Here is a 15,008-nt window from a genome sequence, read left to right as displayed (position 1 = left end):
CTCAGCTACGACCCATGCCTGCTGCTGAGGGCTGGCTGGAGGGGTGGGCACGCTGCCTGCTGCGTGGGGCTGGGCAGCCGTCCGGAGGGTCTGCTGAGAGCAGGAGTGTGGGTGGCTACCAACGGCAGTGCGTTATTAAGGGTCAAGATTAGACGATCTAGGGATGATCTAGTCCCAAAGAAATAAACAGATTACAAAAGAACACGGCGGCACAGGCTATGCCAGCGCTGCTGCTGCAAAAAGCAGGGCACAAAAACGCACGCACCAACTATGTGCGTGCCACCCCTGCAGCAGCGTGAAGACATCCACGCCTCCATTGCGTGAATACAGAAACATCTGTACGGAAAGATGGCCTTCCCATATGGAAATAAGGCTTTTACTCAGTGGGGGTGCTGTAGCCTGATGTGTGGCGAGGGAGAGAGAAGGCTCTACGTGAGACACGCTGCAGGTACAGGCAGGCGATGGGTGCTGGCAGGCAGAGGCTTTCTCTGGGATTACAGAGGCTCCCCTTACCTGTGTCTCAGGCCCATCCTGTCAGCCCACTTGGCCAGCCTTTGGGGGTGGGTGTCCCACAGAGCACATGGTCCTGCCACCTAGCAGCCATGCCCGGAACAGCCCTGGACTGCAAACGGGGCTGTAGTCCACAGCCAGGACCGTTTAAGGGGAATCACCTCCTTTTAGGGGTGCAAAGCCTGCCCGAGCGCCACAGTTTTCCACAGATTTCATGTGGAGGGCTATTTCTGTGCTTCTATGTTGGCACCCCATGTCCGGCATTTGAAGCGGCGGCTCCTTTAAAAGAGCAAAAGAGCGTTGTCACGCAGCTTCTTGCACTCATGCCATGTAATGAGCAATTAGAGCAGCAGTAGGGTACATGGGGAAAAGCTGGTGGATCTCCTGCATGGGCCAGCAGCGGGAAGAACTCGGGGTGAGAAAAAAGGGTTTGAAGACCCTCCTGGGGCTGGACAGTAAATTGCACAGAGGAGTTCCTCTCAGCTTAGTGATATGAATGCAGGCTCGTCTCTTGACATAAGCGCAGCTCCTGCTTGCACACCTTCAAAGGGTGCAAGCAGATTGCGCCGGGTTCAGAGCCAGGTGAGAGCAATGGAAGGTGTTAAACTGCTGGGCTGGGTCCACCTGGACACTTTGGGAATTTCTGGTCCCAGCTGGCTCTGCAATTTAAAAGGCTAGGCTGAGAGCAGCTGCTTTATGGTGCTTAGCAAGAGAGCAGGATGGGTGTTGCAGGGCAGTCTAGGGCTGCATTTGGAGCTGTGCTCTTCTGGGGCTTTCTTGGTCCCCTTGTTTGGGTTGTGGGGGCTCAGGGTAGTGTTTTTTCTGATCCCACCCTGCTGGTTTGTGGCCAAGAAAGCCTGCAGTTCACCTTACCTCCAGGCTGGGAAGGGAACGCTTCCTTTGTGCTGACTACTTGGGGTAAGTGAGGGTGGTGTCAAGAGGCTTTCTTATTGCTGTATTTTGGCACAGTGCAGGTGTATGCCTGGAATGAGGAGAAAGGGGCAGCTTTGATGTGAAGTGTTGTCTAACGGCTTCAGTGCATCTTGTGTAACCAGGGGGCTGTTTGTATGACCTAGCAGTCACGGGCTTTGGTGGCGTGCCGTGCCTCGATCTAGATGGTCTTGGCTGCTGGGTCTTGGCTCTTCCCTCACACACCCCTGCTGGCCCAGCCCCTAATACTGGCTAGGGCCTTTTTTCCGACAGAAGGGTAGGATTGTAGCGGACCCCGTCTTCAACGTGGGATGCTGAAACCTCTGCTGCTGTCTCCTCTTTCCCTAGATACCGAGGGGGAGGCACACGTTCTGCAGAATGACTCTGAGTGTGGGCTCTTGGTATCTGGGACTCCAGATGGCTCCAGGAAAGTATTGGTCTCCTATACTGGCTGTTATGTCTTTGAATGGGTGAGTGACCTTAGGGGTTCTGCTGGGACTGTGGCTACTGCTGCTCTGGCTGCCCTGACTGGTGTGGCTCTCCCCTAGGATGGCAATTACCTCATGCTGGTTGGGCTTGAAGGAACAGACGATGCTGGACAAAAGGTTCTTCATGAAGAGAAGCTGCTCAGGTGCCCTGTGGACCTTCCTGGTAAGACTGACAGCTCATTAGGAAGTCCCGCTTGTATCTTGTGGTGATGAGTGCCCTTCCTTTTGGTTGTCTGTTCCTAGTCAGTCTGGGGCTGGGCAGAGGGACTTACTGCTGTGCAGAAGACTCCCTGGAGAAGGGTTTCAGACAGAAGAGCCACCAACTTGCTGAGGGCTTGTGCCTCCTCTGCAGGGTCAGCAGGTGAATGTTCCTTATGTTTCCTAGACATGTTCTGACTGCATCGATCCCTGCAAGTTCAGGGACTGAGCTGGAGATTGGGTACAATGATTTTTCCAAACTACCAGAGTTGATGCGGAATACTTTATCTTGACAGATCCCATACAGTCTAGTCTCTTGTGAGTGGCTTCAGGGGGAGTCTCTGTTCCAGGGAATGCAGGTCCCTTCTAAGCCGGCTTCCGTGCCAGCTCCAGGCTGTGTGTTTCACCCTCACTTGAGTCTAACTTCCCTCGATTTGCATGCAGAGTCACCAAGACATCTGCCAGCAGTGTCCTCTGTGTCTTTACCCCCCTGCTCCTTGTGCCTTAGCTGCAAACTCCTGCTGTTTCTTCCAGCCCTGGATGCTCCAAGCAGTGGTGTCTGTTCTGCTGTCCTCAGCCAAGACCGGCTGCTGTGTGCCTCCTTGCCTATCAGCCAGGGAGACTGTGAAGAGCGAGGCTGCTGCTATGACCCTAGGGACAGGGTGAAGCCTTGTTACTTTGGTAACACAGGTAAGCGTGCCTCCTCCTGGAGGAGCCGTGAACTGGGATTCCTTACTTCCCTGGTAGAGCAGTATTGGTGTGTACCGGTGCTGCTGAGTGCGTTCCTAAATGCAGGACTGGCTTCAAGGGTAGCCCTACAGAGCTGTGGTGGGTTGACCCTGGCTGGACACCAGGGGCCCAGCAAAGCTGCTCTATCACTCCCCCTCTGCACTGGACAGGGGAGAGAAAGTATAACAAAAGACTCATGGGTTGAGGTAAAGATCATTCACCAATTACCATCACAGGCAGAACAGACTCACCTTGGGGAAATTAGTTAAATTTATTACCATTCAAATCAGAGTAGGATAATGAGAAATAAATCCAAATCTTAAAGCACCTTCCCCCCACCCCTCCTTTCTTCCCAGGCTTAACTTCATGCCCAAATTCTCTACCTACTCTCCCCGCGCAACACAGGGGGATGGGGAATGGGGGTTGTGGTCAGTCCATCCCATGTTGTCTCTGTCGCCCCTCTCTCCTCACGGGGAGGACTCCTCACACTCTTCCCCTGCTCCAGCACGGGGTCCCATCCAAGCATGGGTCCCTTTTACGGGCTGCAGCCCTTCAGGAACAGACCGTTGCAGTGTGGGTCCCCCACACGGTCACAAGTCCTGCCAGCAAACCTGCTCCAGCATGGGCTCCTCTCCCCATGGGGCCACAGCTCCTGCCAGGTGCCTGCTCTAGCGTGGGCTTTCCCACAGGGTCACAGCCTCCTTTGGGCATCCGCCTGCTCCAGCGTGGGGTCTTCCACAGGCTGCAGGTGGATATGTGCTCCACCATGAACCTCCATGGTCTGCAAGGGCGACAGCCTGCCTCACCATGGTCTTCACCACGGGCTGCAGGGGAATCCCTGCTACAGCGCCTGGAGCACCTCCTCCCCTCCTTCTTCACTGACCTTGGCATCTGCAGAGCTGTTTCTCTCACATATTCTCACTCCTCTCTCCAGCTGCAGTTGCTGGGCTGTTTTTTTCCCCCCTTCTTAAATATGTTATCCCAGAGGTGCTACCACCGTCACTGATGGGCTCGACCTTGGCTACTGGCGGGTCCATGTTGGAGCCAGCTGGCATGGGCTCTATCGGATGTAGGGGAAGCTTCTAGCAGCTTCTCACAGGAGCCACCCCTATAGCCCCCCTGCTACCAACACCTTGCCACACAAAACTAATACAAGAGCTCATGGTAAGGTCTCTCCCCATGCTTGCCTGGGGATCCTACGTGACTGCTCTTTCTGGTTGCACCTCTGTCCATTTGAGGCAATCCTAGATGAGAGGCCAGCAATGGTTTGCCATTGTTTTAGAGTACACAGGCATTAAAGCTGCATCCTGCGTGGGCAAAAATGGAGGGAGAAGGAGGGATGAACCTGGGATGTGAGCAAATATGATATTTTACTCAAAATACCACCAAACGTTTCCAAAGAGAGGTGGAAACTACTGCATATTGTATTCTCTGCAGTACTCACAAGGTCTCCGAGTACCTTGTGACTACCATCACAGGAATTGTATTTTACCTCTGGGACTTTTATATGACCATGATGCAGGGGACAAGAAATACCTACGTAAATGAAGATCAAGACAAGCGCTGCAAACCAGACATCCAAACACAAGCAAAGCCCGTGAGGACAAATAAGCCCAGAGGAGAGCCACCTGTGGTGGAATCCATTTATGAAAACCATCCACCCTGTCACTGAAGGAAAAGCACCGAGTAGGGGCTGTGACTAGAGATAACAGACACGATCCTTTTCCTGGAAACCAGGGGTCGCGCGGTTGCAGTTTATGAAGAAGAGAGTTTTCTCTTTGTGCGTACATGAAATTCTACAGAGGACAGGACAAAAGAGACTTTGGAGAGGGGAAGAACTTGTTTGCAGTGACGCCTCTGAGATGCAGAAGCTAAATGAGATTCCCCTGGAATACCCAAGGTCTCTGGGAGAGTTGGTTTTGCTGTCCTCCTAAATTTAAGTTCATTCATTTTAATAAATAACATCTAAATCCTCGCAGTGATTCTGATGGTAGGAAAGAGCAGCCAGAGAGTTGTTTGCAGTCCCCATGGCTCAGGTGGCTGAGCTTCTCCCAACAGCCTGCAAAGACAGGGATGCGCTCTTTTCATTTAGCAGAAGGAGTCCAGACCATAAGGGAGATGAAGTGATATGCCCAAGAAAAGTGGGAAGAGAATACAACTCCAGCTGCAGAACTTACCCCCTGTGATGGCAACTTCCCGTCATTCTCAGCTGTTCCTTACCCACCATGGGGCGGATGGGGTGCTGCCCCAACCCAAAGGAAATAATGGCTCAAATAATCATAAAAAGATTTTTCTTTATTGGGTCATTAATGTACACACGTGCAGCGCTAACCATCTGCAAAGCATGCTGCTCTTGGTGGGACACATGCTGCAGGAGAAGCAGGTCGTGGGCAGCCATGGGAGCTGTGTGTGTGAGAAAATCAGCTATTTGATGCAGCCATTGCACTCAAGGAGCGCACAGAGAGAGCATCAGTGCAACAGGTTGCAATGTCACCCAGGGCCTCCCTGGGATGTGGTAGAGCAGTTCCAGGAGGCTTTGAAGGTGCCTACTCTGTGCACCTGTGTTTGGGCTGTCTTCCTGGAAGCCTTAGGGAGGTGCGCCAATGCTTCTGCCATTGGTTTTAGTAAGGCAGATGTAAAAGGAGTAGCCAGGCTCAGGATACCGTGGAAAGAGTTTCTGTGCTTTTTAGCGGGGGACAGCACAGAGCTGGTAGGCAGGAGGTACGTTGGTTGTCCCACTCAGTGTTGGGGTTATGCTGAGTTCCTGGGGGTCAACGACAGGCTTCAAGGTAAAGTTCTGCAAGATGATGGCCATGAGTAGGAATATCTCCATGCGTGCCAGGCTCTCTCCGGGGCATATTCGCTTCCCTGGAAGTGAAAACAGCAAATAGTGCTCGACAGGTGTTGCCAAGTAGACAAGAGTTTGTACTAAGCAGGTATGTTAGGCAGCTTTATTTACCAGATACAGCTCCAGCAGTGAGACGACTGTCGGGATTACTAAGGACGTTTGCAAGAGAATAGTTTGTTGGAGAAAGATGGACGCCCACCCTTGGCAGTTTGGTTGGGTGTGTGAAGGAAGAACAAGAGCAGAAGAAGTCTTGAGCATAGAGGGGGCGTTGCAGAGGGCAAGGTGAGAGAGAGTAAGGGCACATGAAGCACAGATGAGAAAACAGAGGGTAGGGGCTATTGGTAGGTGAGTGGTTGCGTGTAGCCCGAGAGGTACTTAAGAGGTGCTGGGAAAAGTGCAACTACCACGGAAAGAGAGGATGGTTAAGGATGACTTTGGTGGTTGTGTCGGAAGGTGACAGGTTTTTTAGAAAGCGTCAATAGATCCCATTCACATCATTACATCGGCAACTCCCAGTAGGAGGTTTGAGAAGCCTCCAGGCCTGAACACGATGGGAGGTGCAGCTGGGGAATGGAGCATCAGGGAGGGGTTATCCAGAGAGCAGTGAGCCCTATGGAAGCACCGGTGGGACCACGCTGGGAAGAGGGAGTGTGTGTTATAGGGAAAGGCAGAATGGTCCCCAGAGGGGGAGGAGGACGACGGCGACAGGGAGAGGAAGAGAGAGAAAGCCAGTGCTTTACCTGCTGAGAAGGGCATGAAGAACTCGCTCTTCCTAAAGGTGCCGTTCTCGTTCAAGAAGTGTCCAGGGTTGAACTCATTTGGGTTTGGAAACTCTTTACTGTCGTGGAGGACAGAAGTGAGGACAGGAAAGATTGTGGTGCCCTGAGATAACACAAGGAGAAGAGCAGAATATGAAGGGGAGGTGAGTTAGGTCACTTAATCCAACTGCCTGCCAAGTTAAGACTGAGCATCCCAGCACAGTCCTACTAGTGCCTTTGGTTTCCTTTTGGGGACCTTGCCTTTGGGGAGGCAGCTTTAGGGAGAGCCTGCTAGATGGGACAGCAGGGACAATTGTTGGCTGATCTTCCTGAATGCTCCCTCTCACTTTCGGACCATTTATCCTCACTTTGCTCTAGTCATCTGGGGACACCCCACCTAATTCTTCCTCTTTCTCAGTGTTTCACCCTAATGAACTTGTAGATGTTCCTTCTTTTCTGTGAGCCCCGAAAAGCAAAAGGTTGCTTTCCCGTCTCCTGACAAATTTCTTCTGCCACAGTCCTCTTCCTTCCCTCTTCCTGACCAGCCATTGGTGGGGGTGTGAGATAAGTAATCCAACAGTGATGACACAAGAGCCATCTGCTAGAAGCTGAGCAGGTCCCTGGGTCCTGCCTTTTGATTTTACACAGACAGCTGAAAATTAAAAGGCCAACAGCCTGTGTGCTGCTGTTCCCCTGCTGTACACAGTCAGCCAGAAGAGCAACGAGCGCTGCTGCGACAGGCCAGGCCATGGGTTGCTGTAGCCCATCAGCCTGCCTCTGGCAATGGCCAGCAGTGACTGCCTCAAGAAGTGTGTAAAAACAGGCAAAGAGGTTTTGCTCGTTCCCTTGATTGCAAACGTAGTCTTCAGCACTTTGTGGCTCTGGGGTTTTCTGTGCTCAATAACCACCAACTGACTTTGCTTCCAGGCATGCGCACAGGCTCTCCTGGAGGGTGGTGAGCAGTTCCATGGCTTTGCTGCCTTTTGTGTGAGGAGTCACTGCTCTGTTTTTTTTGTGAACCCACCGTGTTTCTGCAGATGGATAAAGCTGCGGAGCAAGTGAGCAAAGGTGTTGGGCAGAGCTACTGTTCCAGTCTTGGCCCACGGAGTGGCAGCAAGGGGCTGCAAGTGAGCTACAGGAGCCTGAGGATAACACCTTCCTGAAGGGCTGGGTGATACTAGGTCAGGCCACTGCACTTCTAGCTTCTGGCTTGTAACTGCCAGCCTAAGAGCAAAAGTGCTGCCGAACTTGAGGGACCTTGCCCACTAACCTTGGGAATGACATACTCTCTGAAGCAGAGGTCTTTGGTCACAGCGCGAGGGACACTCAGGGGGACGAGGGAGATGAAGCGCTGGATTTCATGGACCACCGCATCTGTGTAGGGCATCTGGGTCCGGTCAGCCACGCAAGGTTTTCGTGATCGTCCTACTACCCGGTCAATCTCTTCTTGAACTTTCTCTGTCATGAGAAGCACAAACCATAAAATGGGTAAATAAAACCAAACCTACCTAAACAGGTTGCCCTAAGCTGCCCACAAATCACACATCACAGGTGACAGGAGCACTGATGTTGGTTTTGGTGTCGACTAGAACACAGTTCCACTGCGGCCCATGCAAAGAATGTCCTCCCAGTGACTTGACTAAATAGGAGTACTGGGCGGTAAAGACACACAGTCAAGTCCTTGGCTGTGAAGGGAGTGCAGCTGATGATGATGCCAGTGAAGCTGAGGGATCTCTAATGCCTACCCTGGGGAATGACAGTGCAAGGACTTTGCCCATTTGGGTAAAATGTGCGAGAGAGAGGAGGAAAGTTGGGAGAAGGATACGGTGCTAGACGCGTGCCCAGCCCAGGGGAACAGCTAGAGAGGAAGAGGTCACAGACTGGTACCTTGTATCTTCGGGTATTTGAGAAGAAGCAGAAGCCCATATCTTACAGTCGTGCTAGTTGTCTCAGTCCCGCCAATGAACAAGTCGAAGGTGCTGGTTATCAGGTTCTTCATGTGGAAACTGGAATTGGGGTGCTCTTTCTCCTAGGGAAAAGGCTGGGCTGTTTCTCTGGCTGGGCTGAGAAAAGTGGCCCTTTCTTGTGTCATCCCAGGCCTTCTTTCTCACCCAGAGCTCTTGCATTTCTCTGCTAAGCTGCAGCAGCCACCTGGGACATTGCAATGCTCTCTTTGTGCAGTAAGCTCAACACCAGCGCGGCCTTCTTTCAAGCTGTGCACCAAATGGTACGTAGCTGCATGTCTGCCCTTGCTGTGCTAACTGCTTTCCAGTGGAAGAACTGCAAGACCAGACTGCACACATCCCTGTGTTTCAGTGAGAGCAGATGAAGGTCTTGCTGTCCAAGAAGGTGCAGGTAGGGGCTGGTGAGTGTGCAGACCCAGAGCTATAAGCTCTAGCACAGGCAATATCTGGGGTATTGCTGGTGCCTTCCCACTGCACAGCCTAGCTGCCTGGGAAGGGATCATCCCAATGCCTGTGTTACTTAGGAGAGGGAAGGGGCTCAGTGTAGGTGTGTTGGGGATGAGCTGGGGCTGTACGCTGTCTCCTTACCTCCTGCATTTTGGTGAGGAAGCAATCAATGAAATCCTGAGGGGAGCTGGGATCTAGGGTGGCTTGGTGTATCTTCACCTCCTCTGCCACAAAGGCTTTTAGAGCATCAAATTCTGTGAATATTTTGTTGTGTGGGCCAGGCAAGTAATCCAGGATATTTGAGAACATCTGGTAGAGCTGGAAAGAAAGAAACAGGAGGGTCCCTAGCATGACCATTGCCCCATCCTTTGATATTACCAAAAAGCCTAGGAAGTTCACAACCCTCTCAACTGAGACAAGCAGAAGGGCGGTGAGGCTGGGCAGTCTGACAGGGCAGTAGGGGCTTGCTTAGTGGTAGGAACCTTAGGCAGAGAAGAAGGGTGTCAGGACTAGGGGGAAGCACCCTCAGCTCTCCATTGGTGAGGCTGCGTCTTGCTCTTGAATGAATTCCCTCCTGTGCAGCAAAGCACTGACGGGGTCCTACTTAGAAAACTGAGATGGGACTTCACTGGGAGGAAGGCTCCCTGCTCCCCTAGGAGAATGTTGACACACTAAAATGCCTACTGGATTGTACCTGTCCCCAGTAGGAGTTCATCATCTCAAAGATGTTGTTCATGTTATTCATCAGGGCCAGGAACTTCTTGTCTTTATAGTCATATCGTCTCCCAAAGACAATGGAGCATATGACGTTGGAGACAGCACAGCTCAGCGTGAAGGTTGGGTCAAAAGGCGTTCCTGGGATTTCAGAAAAGTTACAAACCATAAAGAAAACCAACTATGGCTACTCATGGCTACTGTGGGTAACCTGGGCTCTGGTTGTTAGTGGAAATACCAGAACAGAGTCTCTGAACAACACAGAAGGGTCCCCAAAAAGAACAGTATGTGATCACGGAATTATTTACTGCTCTGTAACGAGGGGCAGCTGGTGCATGGACAAAGCACGTGCTAATTATATTCTATGCTAAAGACATGGGTCTCCCTTAGTACAGTCCTTTTTCTTGCAAACATAAGCCATATTGAAACTGTAGCATACCCTTTGTTTTGTTGATCTCTTCTAGCAAGTGCTCAGATTCCTCCTGGATCCTCTCTTCAATGCTCCTCTTCCCCATTCCAAAGTTGCGCAGAGTGCTGAGAGCAAACCGACGGACTTGTAACCACTCCTGGTTGTTGCTAAAAATAATCCCTGCAGAGGAAGAAGGAAGAGCAAAGACCTGGCTTGGGTGTGCTGGGTGTGAGATGAACAGAGGCTCACAGTGAGAGCGAATCCTGTCCCTGGGAGAGCACTGTCACGGTAGTGTCATAGAGTACTGCGGTTTGGAGACACTCTATGGAGGTACTGTAGTCCACCTGCCTGCTTTTGGCCTTCTCCACCACATGCCCAACCTCCTTGTGAACAATTCATCGCTCGTATCTGCACATAATTCCCCTTGCTGCAGCTGGGGGCTGTTGCCGCTTGCCCTTTCACTGCACATCACTAAGATCAATCTGACTCCATTTCTCTACTACCCGCTTTGGGTGATGAAAGGCAGCAATTACAGCCCACTCTGCCTTCCCTTCTCCAGGTAGGACCCACCCACTCCCCACAGTCCTCCCTCCTGCGTGGTACATTCCAGCCCTGATCTGCCAAATGAACGCTCAGCCCTTCCCTTCTCCTCAGAAGGAGCTCACTCAGCAAACATACCTAATCCGTTGTTCGCCCTGTCTCCTATTGGCATGTGTCCTCTGGCAGCAAACTCGTCCGCGCGATCAACCAAGGCTTCTTTCACCACATCATGTCCGTGCAGCACCACCACTGGGTCAGAGCCCAGGTGCACTGTGAACACTGGTCCATACTCTTCACTGAGCTGTCAAAACGCAAGACAGAAGATGGCCATGGAGCAGAGCGGGAGGAGGAGTTGAAAAGTGGCCTTGCTGCTGCATCCCACGGCAGGCAGTGCAGCCTCACAGACCAGCAACGTCAAGTTTTCGTCCTCTCCTGACAAATATAGGTGTGGAGAGGGTTCCCAGCTATCAGGCCCTGTGCAACAATGACAACAGCAGTGCGGGGGAGCAGCTGAGATCCTCATGGCTTTTCTGCTCCTCTGGGATAGCTGCTTATCAAGCTATGGTCACAGACTGTCCCCACGCACAGGTCCCACACACTTCTTGCCCACAGAAGAAAGTAAGAGAGAAGAAGAAAGTGGCCTCACCTTCTGGAGGGTTGTGGCCAAGTCCTTTGGTTTCACCTGCAGCAAGTTACCTAGGATGGGAAGGGGAGCTGGTCCCGGAGGCATCTTCCCCTTTCCAGACCTCCCTCTCCATGCTGTGATGGAGAGCAGGCAAGCAATGCAAACCAGGAGGACAACAGTGGCTGCTCCCAGGAGCTCCATTTGCTTCTGTGGCTCAGGAGGGAGTGACTCTGGCTGCCGGAGCCCGAGCCTATATACCGAAGGGCTATGTTAGCTATGCTGGCTATGTTACCTCAACAGCAGGTTTTGGATCACGTGGCTGAGTCAGTCAATATTAGTAGTCAATCATTTGTTTGACTGCCCTGTGTTATGAAACTAGGACTTCTCTCAGTGTTAATTGGCCATCAAAGACACACCTTATCTCAAACAATTGCAGAGGCCAACTGAGGTTAAGAAATTTACAATGTGTTCATAAAACTTGTTTTGTTTCATCTAAAGTTTATTATTAAAGAGGTCACACTAGGGGCACACTCTTTGACTCAGGCGCTCCTGGAAATTCACTGTCACGAGAGTATCTTTGAAGTACTTCAGTGCTGTTTGCATTTTCTGTTCTTTGGTATTAATCGTACAAGCTCTCAGTGGGGTGAGCCATCCTTGCTTGTTCCTGAAGTCTTCCTGACATTATCAGTGGAGTTCGCACTGCGTGTGATGTGCCAAAGAACATACTGACGTGTTCTCCTCAATGCACAGCAATTGCCTCGGTCTCTCTCCCTAGAGATGTCTGGCCTCACAGGAGGGGAAAGTATAAAATATCCGTCTGGCAAGGGCAGAAAGGTCTCCAGACGTCACAATAGATGAGAAAGGATTTGCTGGGAGAGATAAGAAAAAGACATAAGAAAAGGGGACTAGACCTTGGGACTCTGACCTCTTTGAGGTCTCCTAGAGGAAAGGGTGAGAGAAGCAGGTAGAGAAGAGAGAAATCTTGAGATGGGTCTCTTGAGAGGGTCTCTGGGCAATGGCTTCCCAAGCTGAGCCAGAGGTGCGCTTGTGAGAGGCTGGGTATAGGTCAGTGCAACCTGGCCACTACTCCTTGCACTTGCAATGACCCAAGCAGCGCACCCAAGCTACTGCTAGAAGCTGGCACGTACGAGTTCCCTGTTTAGTTGTTGTCTGACTCCAACATGAGGAACTGCTCCCCTGGAAGGGCCAGAGGTGCTCTGGGAGACTGCAGAGCATGTCTGGTGTGTTGCAAGGGCTTCAAAAAGAGCTGGGGAGGCTTCCTGCCCACTCTGGGGCTGTGTACCTGCGAGGTCCCAACAGCAGTGGCAACGGCGGGTAGAAAGGACCCTCAGGGCTGTGGCACTGCCTGTGCTCAGCTCGCTCAGTCTGGCCATATCCCTCTGTCTTTCCTGAGCTGCGACGCTTCTGCAGGCAGACAGGACTCATCCCACTGAGCGGAAGGTGTTGCGAGGATAGGGGACGTGGGACTTGGTGGGAATCAGCGAGGGGCCTGGGTGAACCAGGTGCTTGGTTGGAGTGTGCTGGGTTTGCTGTGCCGCAGCGTGTTAGCGTGAGTTTCCCCTTCACTCAGAGGAGCTAGCGAAGTTTTGCAAAAGTTTCTGCAGCTTCCCCGTAAGTTCTTACGTCATCCTTGCTCTCTTGCATTGGTGCAATAATTTGCTAGCTGTTCGTTTAAAATGTCATTTCACTTCTTAAAGACCTGTACTTGATACTTTGGTGGAAAAACTGAATTGCCAACAAGTTTGGGCTAGTTGCTTATCCGCTGACGTGAACTCCTCTGCATCGGCTCAGATGTTGCCAGGGCAGTTCATGGGAGTTCATGTCGCTCTGGGTGAAAGCGGAGTTCATGGGAGTTTACTTGGCTACAGGAGGCCTCTCTGCTGCCTGAGTTCATTGCCTTGCCACCTTCCCTGTAAAGTGCCGTTGATCCTGGGGACGAGGGCTTACTTCCTAGCTCTACCTCATAGTTTGAGACACACTTTGGGCAAGAGCCCTGGAACTGGGAATACTTTCAAGCTTTCTCATTTTTGTCAGAATAAAATCATTATATTCCAGATATTCCCACCGCCCTGGCAGACACACTGGGGGTTTACAAGGGAGGAAAACACATAAGACTAGTCACTCAGACCCGTCCCTGTGGGAAAACACAGACCTTTTCATGTCACAGTAGTATTCCAGGGTTTTCCGAGTACTCACTTCTGTTTGCAGATGCTAAGAGTAGGCAGGACTGCTCTGTCCTCTCCGTTCACGTGAAAGTCCAGGAAGGCCAGGCTGAAATGCCCTCCTCTCCATCTTCACCAGGAGCTTTGGTTTTAAGTTAATTGGAGGCACCTATTGGGGATAGTCAAAGAAAAGGCTGCCAGTGTTGTAGCTTTTTCTCTTTTTTTCTAAACTAAAGCACAAGCTTGAAGCAAAACTGCCATGGTTGTGTAGAAGGCTTACTGCCTGAGCCTTCTCTTTTTGGACCTTGATTCAGAAGGTGGCACTGCAAAATGCCTCTCCTGCCCACTGTGCTGCCAGCACCCCTCATCCCCGGGAAGCTTGGTGTGGATGTCCCTGCTGTCGGCAAATACTGTTCACCTTCTGTGGAGGATTGTTTTGACCGAGCCTCTCCTCCATGCACTGCCAGTTTGTGCCACATATGGTGCACAGTACAAGCCAGACACTGCGATCTCGTCAGAGGCACTCCCACAATGCGCAGGGCGTTTTCTGCGCCTCTTTCCAGCACTTCTTTGTGGTGGTGCTTAATACTTACTTTTCTTTCCACAGAAGCTCTAGAGAGCTTTCTACAGCCAGGGCTACTCCTACACTGCCGCTATGTCTGTCCCAGTCTCCAGGCTCAAAATTGTTAGGAGGAGAGGATTCTCCTGATGGATATCCCAGGAAGATTTTAGCTTGCTGGGGTCAGCTTCAGGCTAGTGGCCTACAGAGATTTGTTGCCTGCCCTACCTTCATCTTCTGCGTCGTCCTGTTTGTGGTGGTCTTGAGTGCTAGCTAAACTGGTGCTTACAGCTGGGTCACTGTACTGCGTGAGAACTATTAAATGGATGAGGAAGAGATTTGCGAGGAAGAGAGACCTGCCTGTTTCCTCTCAGCCAAGCTGCTTTCCGCTGCCTATCCCAACTTCTTCTGAACAAAGCATCTCGTTTCCGTGAATTTCAGGCTCATTTTCATCACCTCCCATCTCCACGTCCTCCAACACAGCTGTCAAGTGTCTGCGCGTCGAAATTAGGAAAGGGCACTTACCTGAAACCGTTCTCAGCACAGGTATTGCCTGGGGGATCTACAGCGTTCCCAGTGTTGTTTCACAGAGAGTTATTCTTCACGTACCTGTAGATAATTTTTCCTATGAGCATAAACAAAGTATTGGTGGGTTAAAGTGTAATGAAAGCTATCTCTATAGCTCCAAAGTGCTTCATTTATTTGTTATTTTTTACCCATTTATCAGCAGATAATGCAGTGAAGTGAAGCATTCAGCAGTCACACGGTGGCTGTGAGATTTGGGCAAGCTGTCCTGGCACAAGCTTCTACAGAGATGAAGCCTCCCTCCCTGCCAAAGTCCAAATGTTTTCCCCAGGTTCCTCTCCACTGTGGCTGCCCGGTGCCCAGGCAGGCGCTGGGACCAGCCCATTTGGTTCGTGAGCGCGGCTCAAACAGCAGCCACGCAGGCAGCCTGTCGAGATCCATTTGCTTCAGTCTCTGCCGGGCAGAGCAGCGGGAAAGGTCTTGTACTTTGTGGAACAGCTCTCCTGGTTGGTACATGAAAGAAGCAGCGCGCAGGGCAGGCACAGTGACGTTCTTCACCCGGCTGGCCGGCTGGGATCACG

General features: G+C 51.6%; 2 protein-coding genes across 8 annotated transcripts; one reads left to right on the top strand and one right to left on the bottom strand.

Moving 5' to 3' along the window:
- Positions 1–1,222: 1,222 nt before the first annotated feature.
- On the top strand, positions 1,223–7,631 carry LOC141744908 (zona pellucida sperm-binding protein 4-like). Of its 5 annotated transcripts, none has more exons than XM_074591785.1 (5): positions 1,223–1,428; positions 1,789–1,910; positions 1,989–2,091; positions 2,661–2,816; positions 7,389–7,631. In XM_074591785.1, exons 1-5 carry the CDS (start codon positions 1,230–1,232, stop codon positions 7,418–7,420), a joined length of 612 nt encoding a protein of 203 aa, XP_074447886.1. In that variant the 5' UTR covers positions 1,223–1,229; the 3' UTR covers positions 7,421–7,631. The 5 variants fall into 5 exon arrangements, with proteins under 5 accessions (XP_074447886.1, XP_074447890.1, XP_074447889.1 ...); XM_074591789.1 differs by having other exon boundaries at positions 7,499–7,630; XM_074591788.1 differs by lacking the exon at positions 7,389–7,631 and adding an exon at positions 4,378–5,484.
- LOC141744907 (cytochrome P450 2C9-like) lies at positions 5,130–13,396 on the bottom strand. 3 transcript variants are annotated; one of them, XM_074591782.1, is made up of 9 exons: positions 13,378–13,396; positions 10,674–10,836; positions 10,026–10,175; positions 9,567–9,727; positions 9,014–9,190; positions 8,349–8,490; positions 7,732–7,919; positions 6,444–6,585; positions 5,130–5,723 (listed from the first exon to the last, which is right to left on the bottom strand). In XM_074591782.1, exons 2-9 carry the CDS (start codon positions 10,705–10,707, stop codon positions 5,542–5,544), a joined length of 1,176 nt encoding a protein of 391 aa, XP_074447883.1. In that variant the 5' UTR covers positions 10,708–10,836; positions 13,378–13,396; the 3' UTR covers positions 5,130–5,541. The 3 variants fall into 3 exon arrangements, with proteins under 3 accessions (XP_074447883.1, XP_074447882.1, XP_074447884.1); XM_074591781.1 differs by lacking the exon at positions 13,378–13,396 and adding an exon at positions 11,182–11,683; XM_074591783.1 differs by lacking the exon at positions 13,378–13,396 and adding an exon at positions 11,232–11,357.
- Positions 13,397–15,008: the final 1,612 nt, after the last annotated feature.

This window comes from Larus michahellis, chromosome 6 (assembly GCF_964199755.1).
Source record: "Larus michahellis chromosome 6, bLarMic1.1, whole genome shotgun sequence".
Lineage (NCBI taxonomy): Eukaryota > Metazoa > Chordata > Aves > Charadriiformes > Laridae > Larus > Larus michahellis.
This window is presented reverse-complemented; position numbering and strand designations above follow the sequence as displayed.

Coding starts and splice junctions, on each gene's coding strand:
- LOC141744908 (XM_074591784.1), top strand. CDS start 1,230: ATGGGTGTTGCAGGGCAGTCTAGGGCTGCATTTGGAGCTGTGCTCTTC. Junction 1,911..1,988: donor GCTGTTATGTCTTTGAATGG/GTGAGTGACCTT, acceptor GCTCTCCCCTAG/GATGGCAATTACCTCATGCT. Junction 2,817..3,544: donor TTGTTACTTTGGTAACACAG/GTAAGCGTGCCT, acceptor GCTTTCCCACAG/GGTCACAGCCTCCTTTGGGC.
- LOC141744907 (XM_074591781.1), bottom strand. CDS start 11,361: ATGGAGCTCCTGGGAGCAGCCACTGTTGTCCTCCTGGTTTGCATTGCT. Junction 10,176..10,673: donor CAGGGCGAACAACGGATTAG/GTATGTTTGCTG, acceptor CTTCCTCTGCAG/GGATTATTTTTAGCAACAAC. Junction 9,728..10,025: donor AGAGATCAACAAAACAAAGG/GTATGCTACAGT, acceptor CTGAAATCCCAG/GAACGCCTTTTGACCCAACC.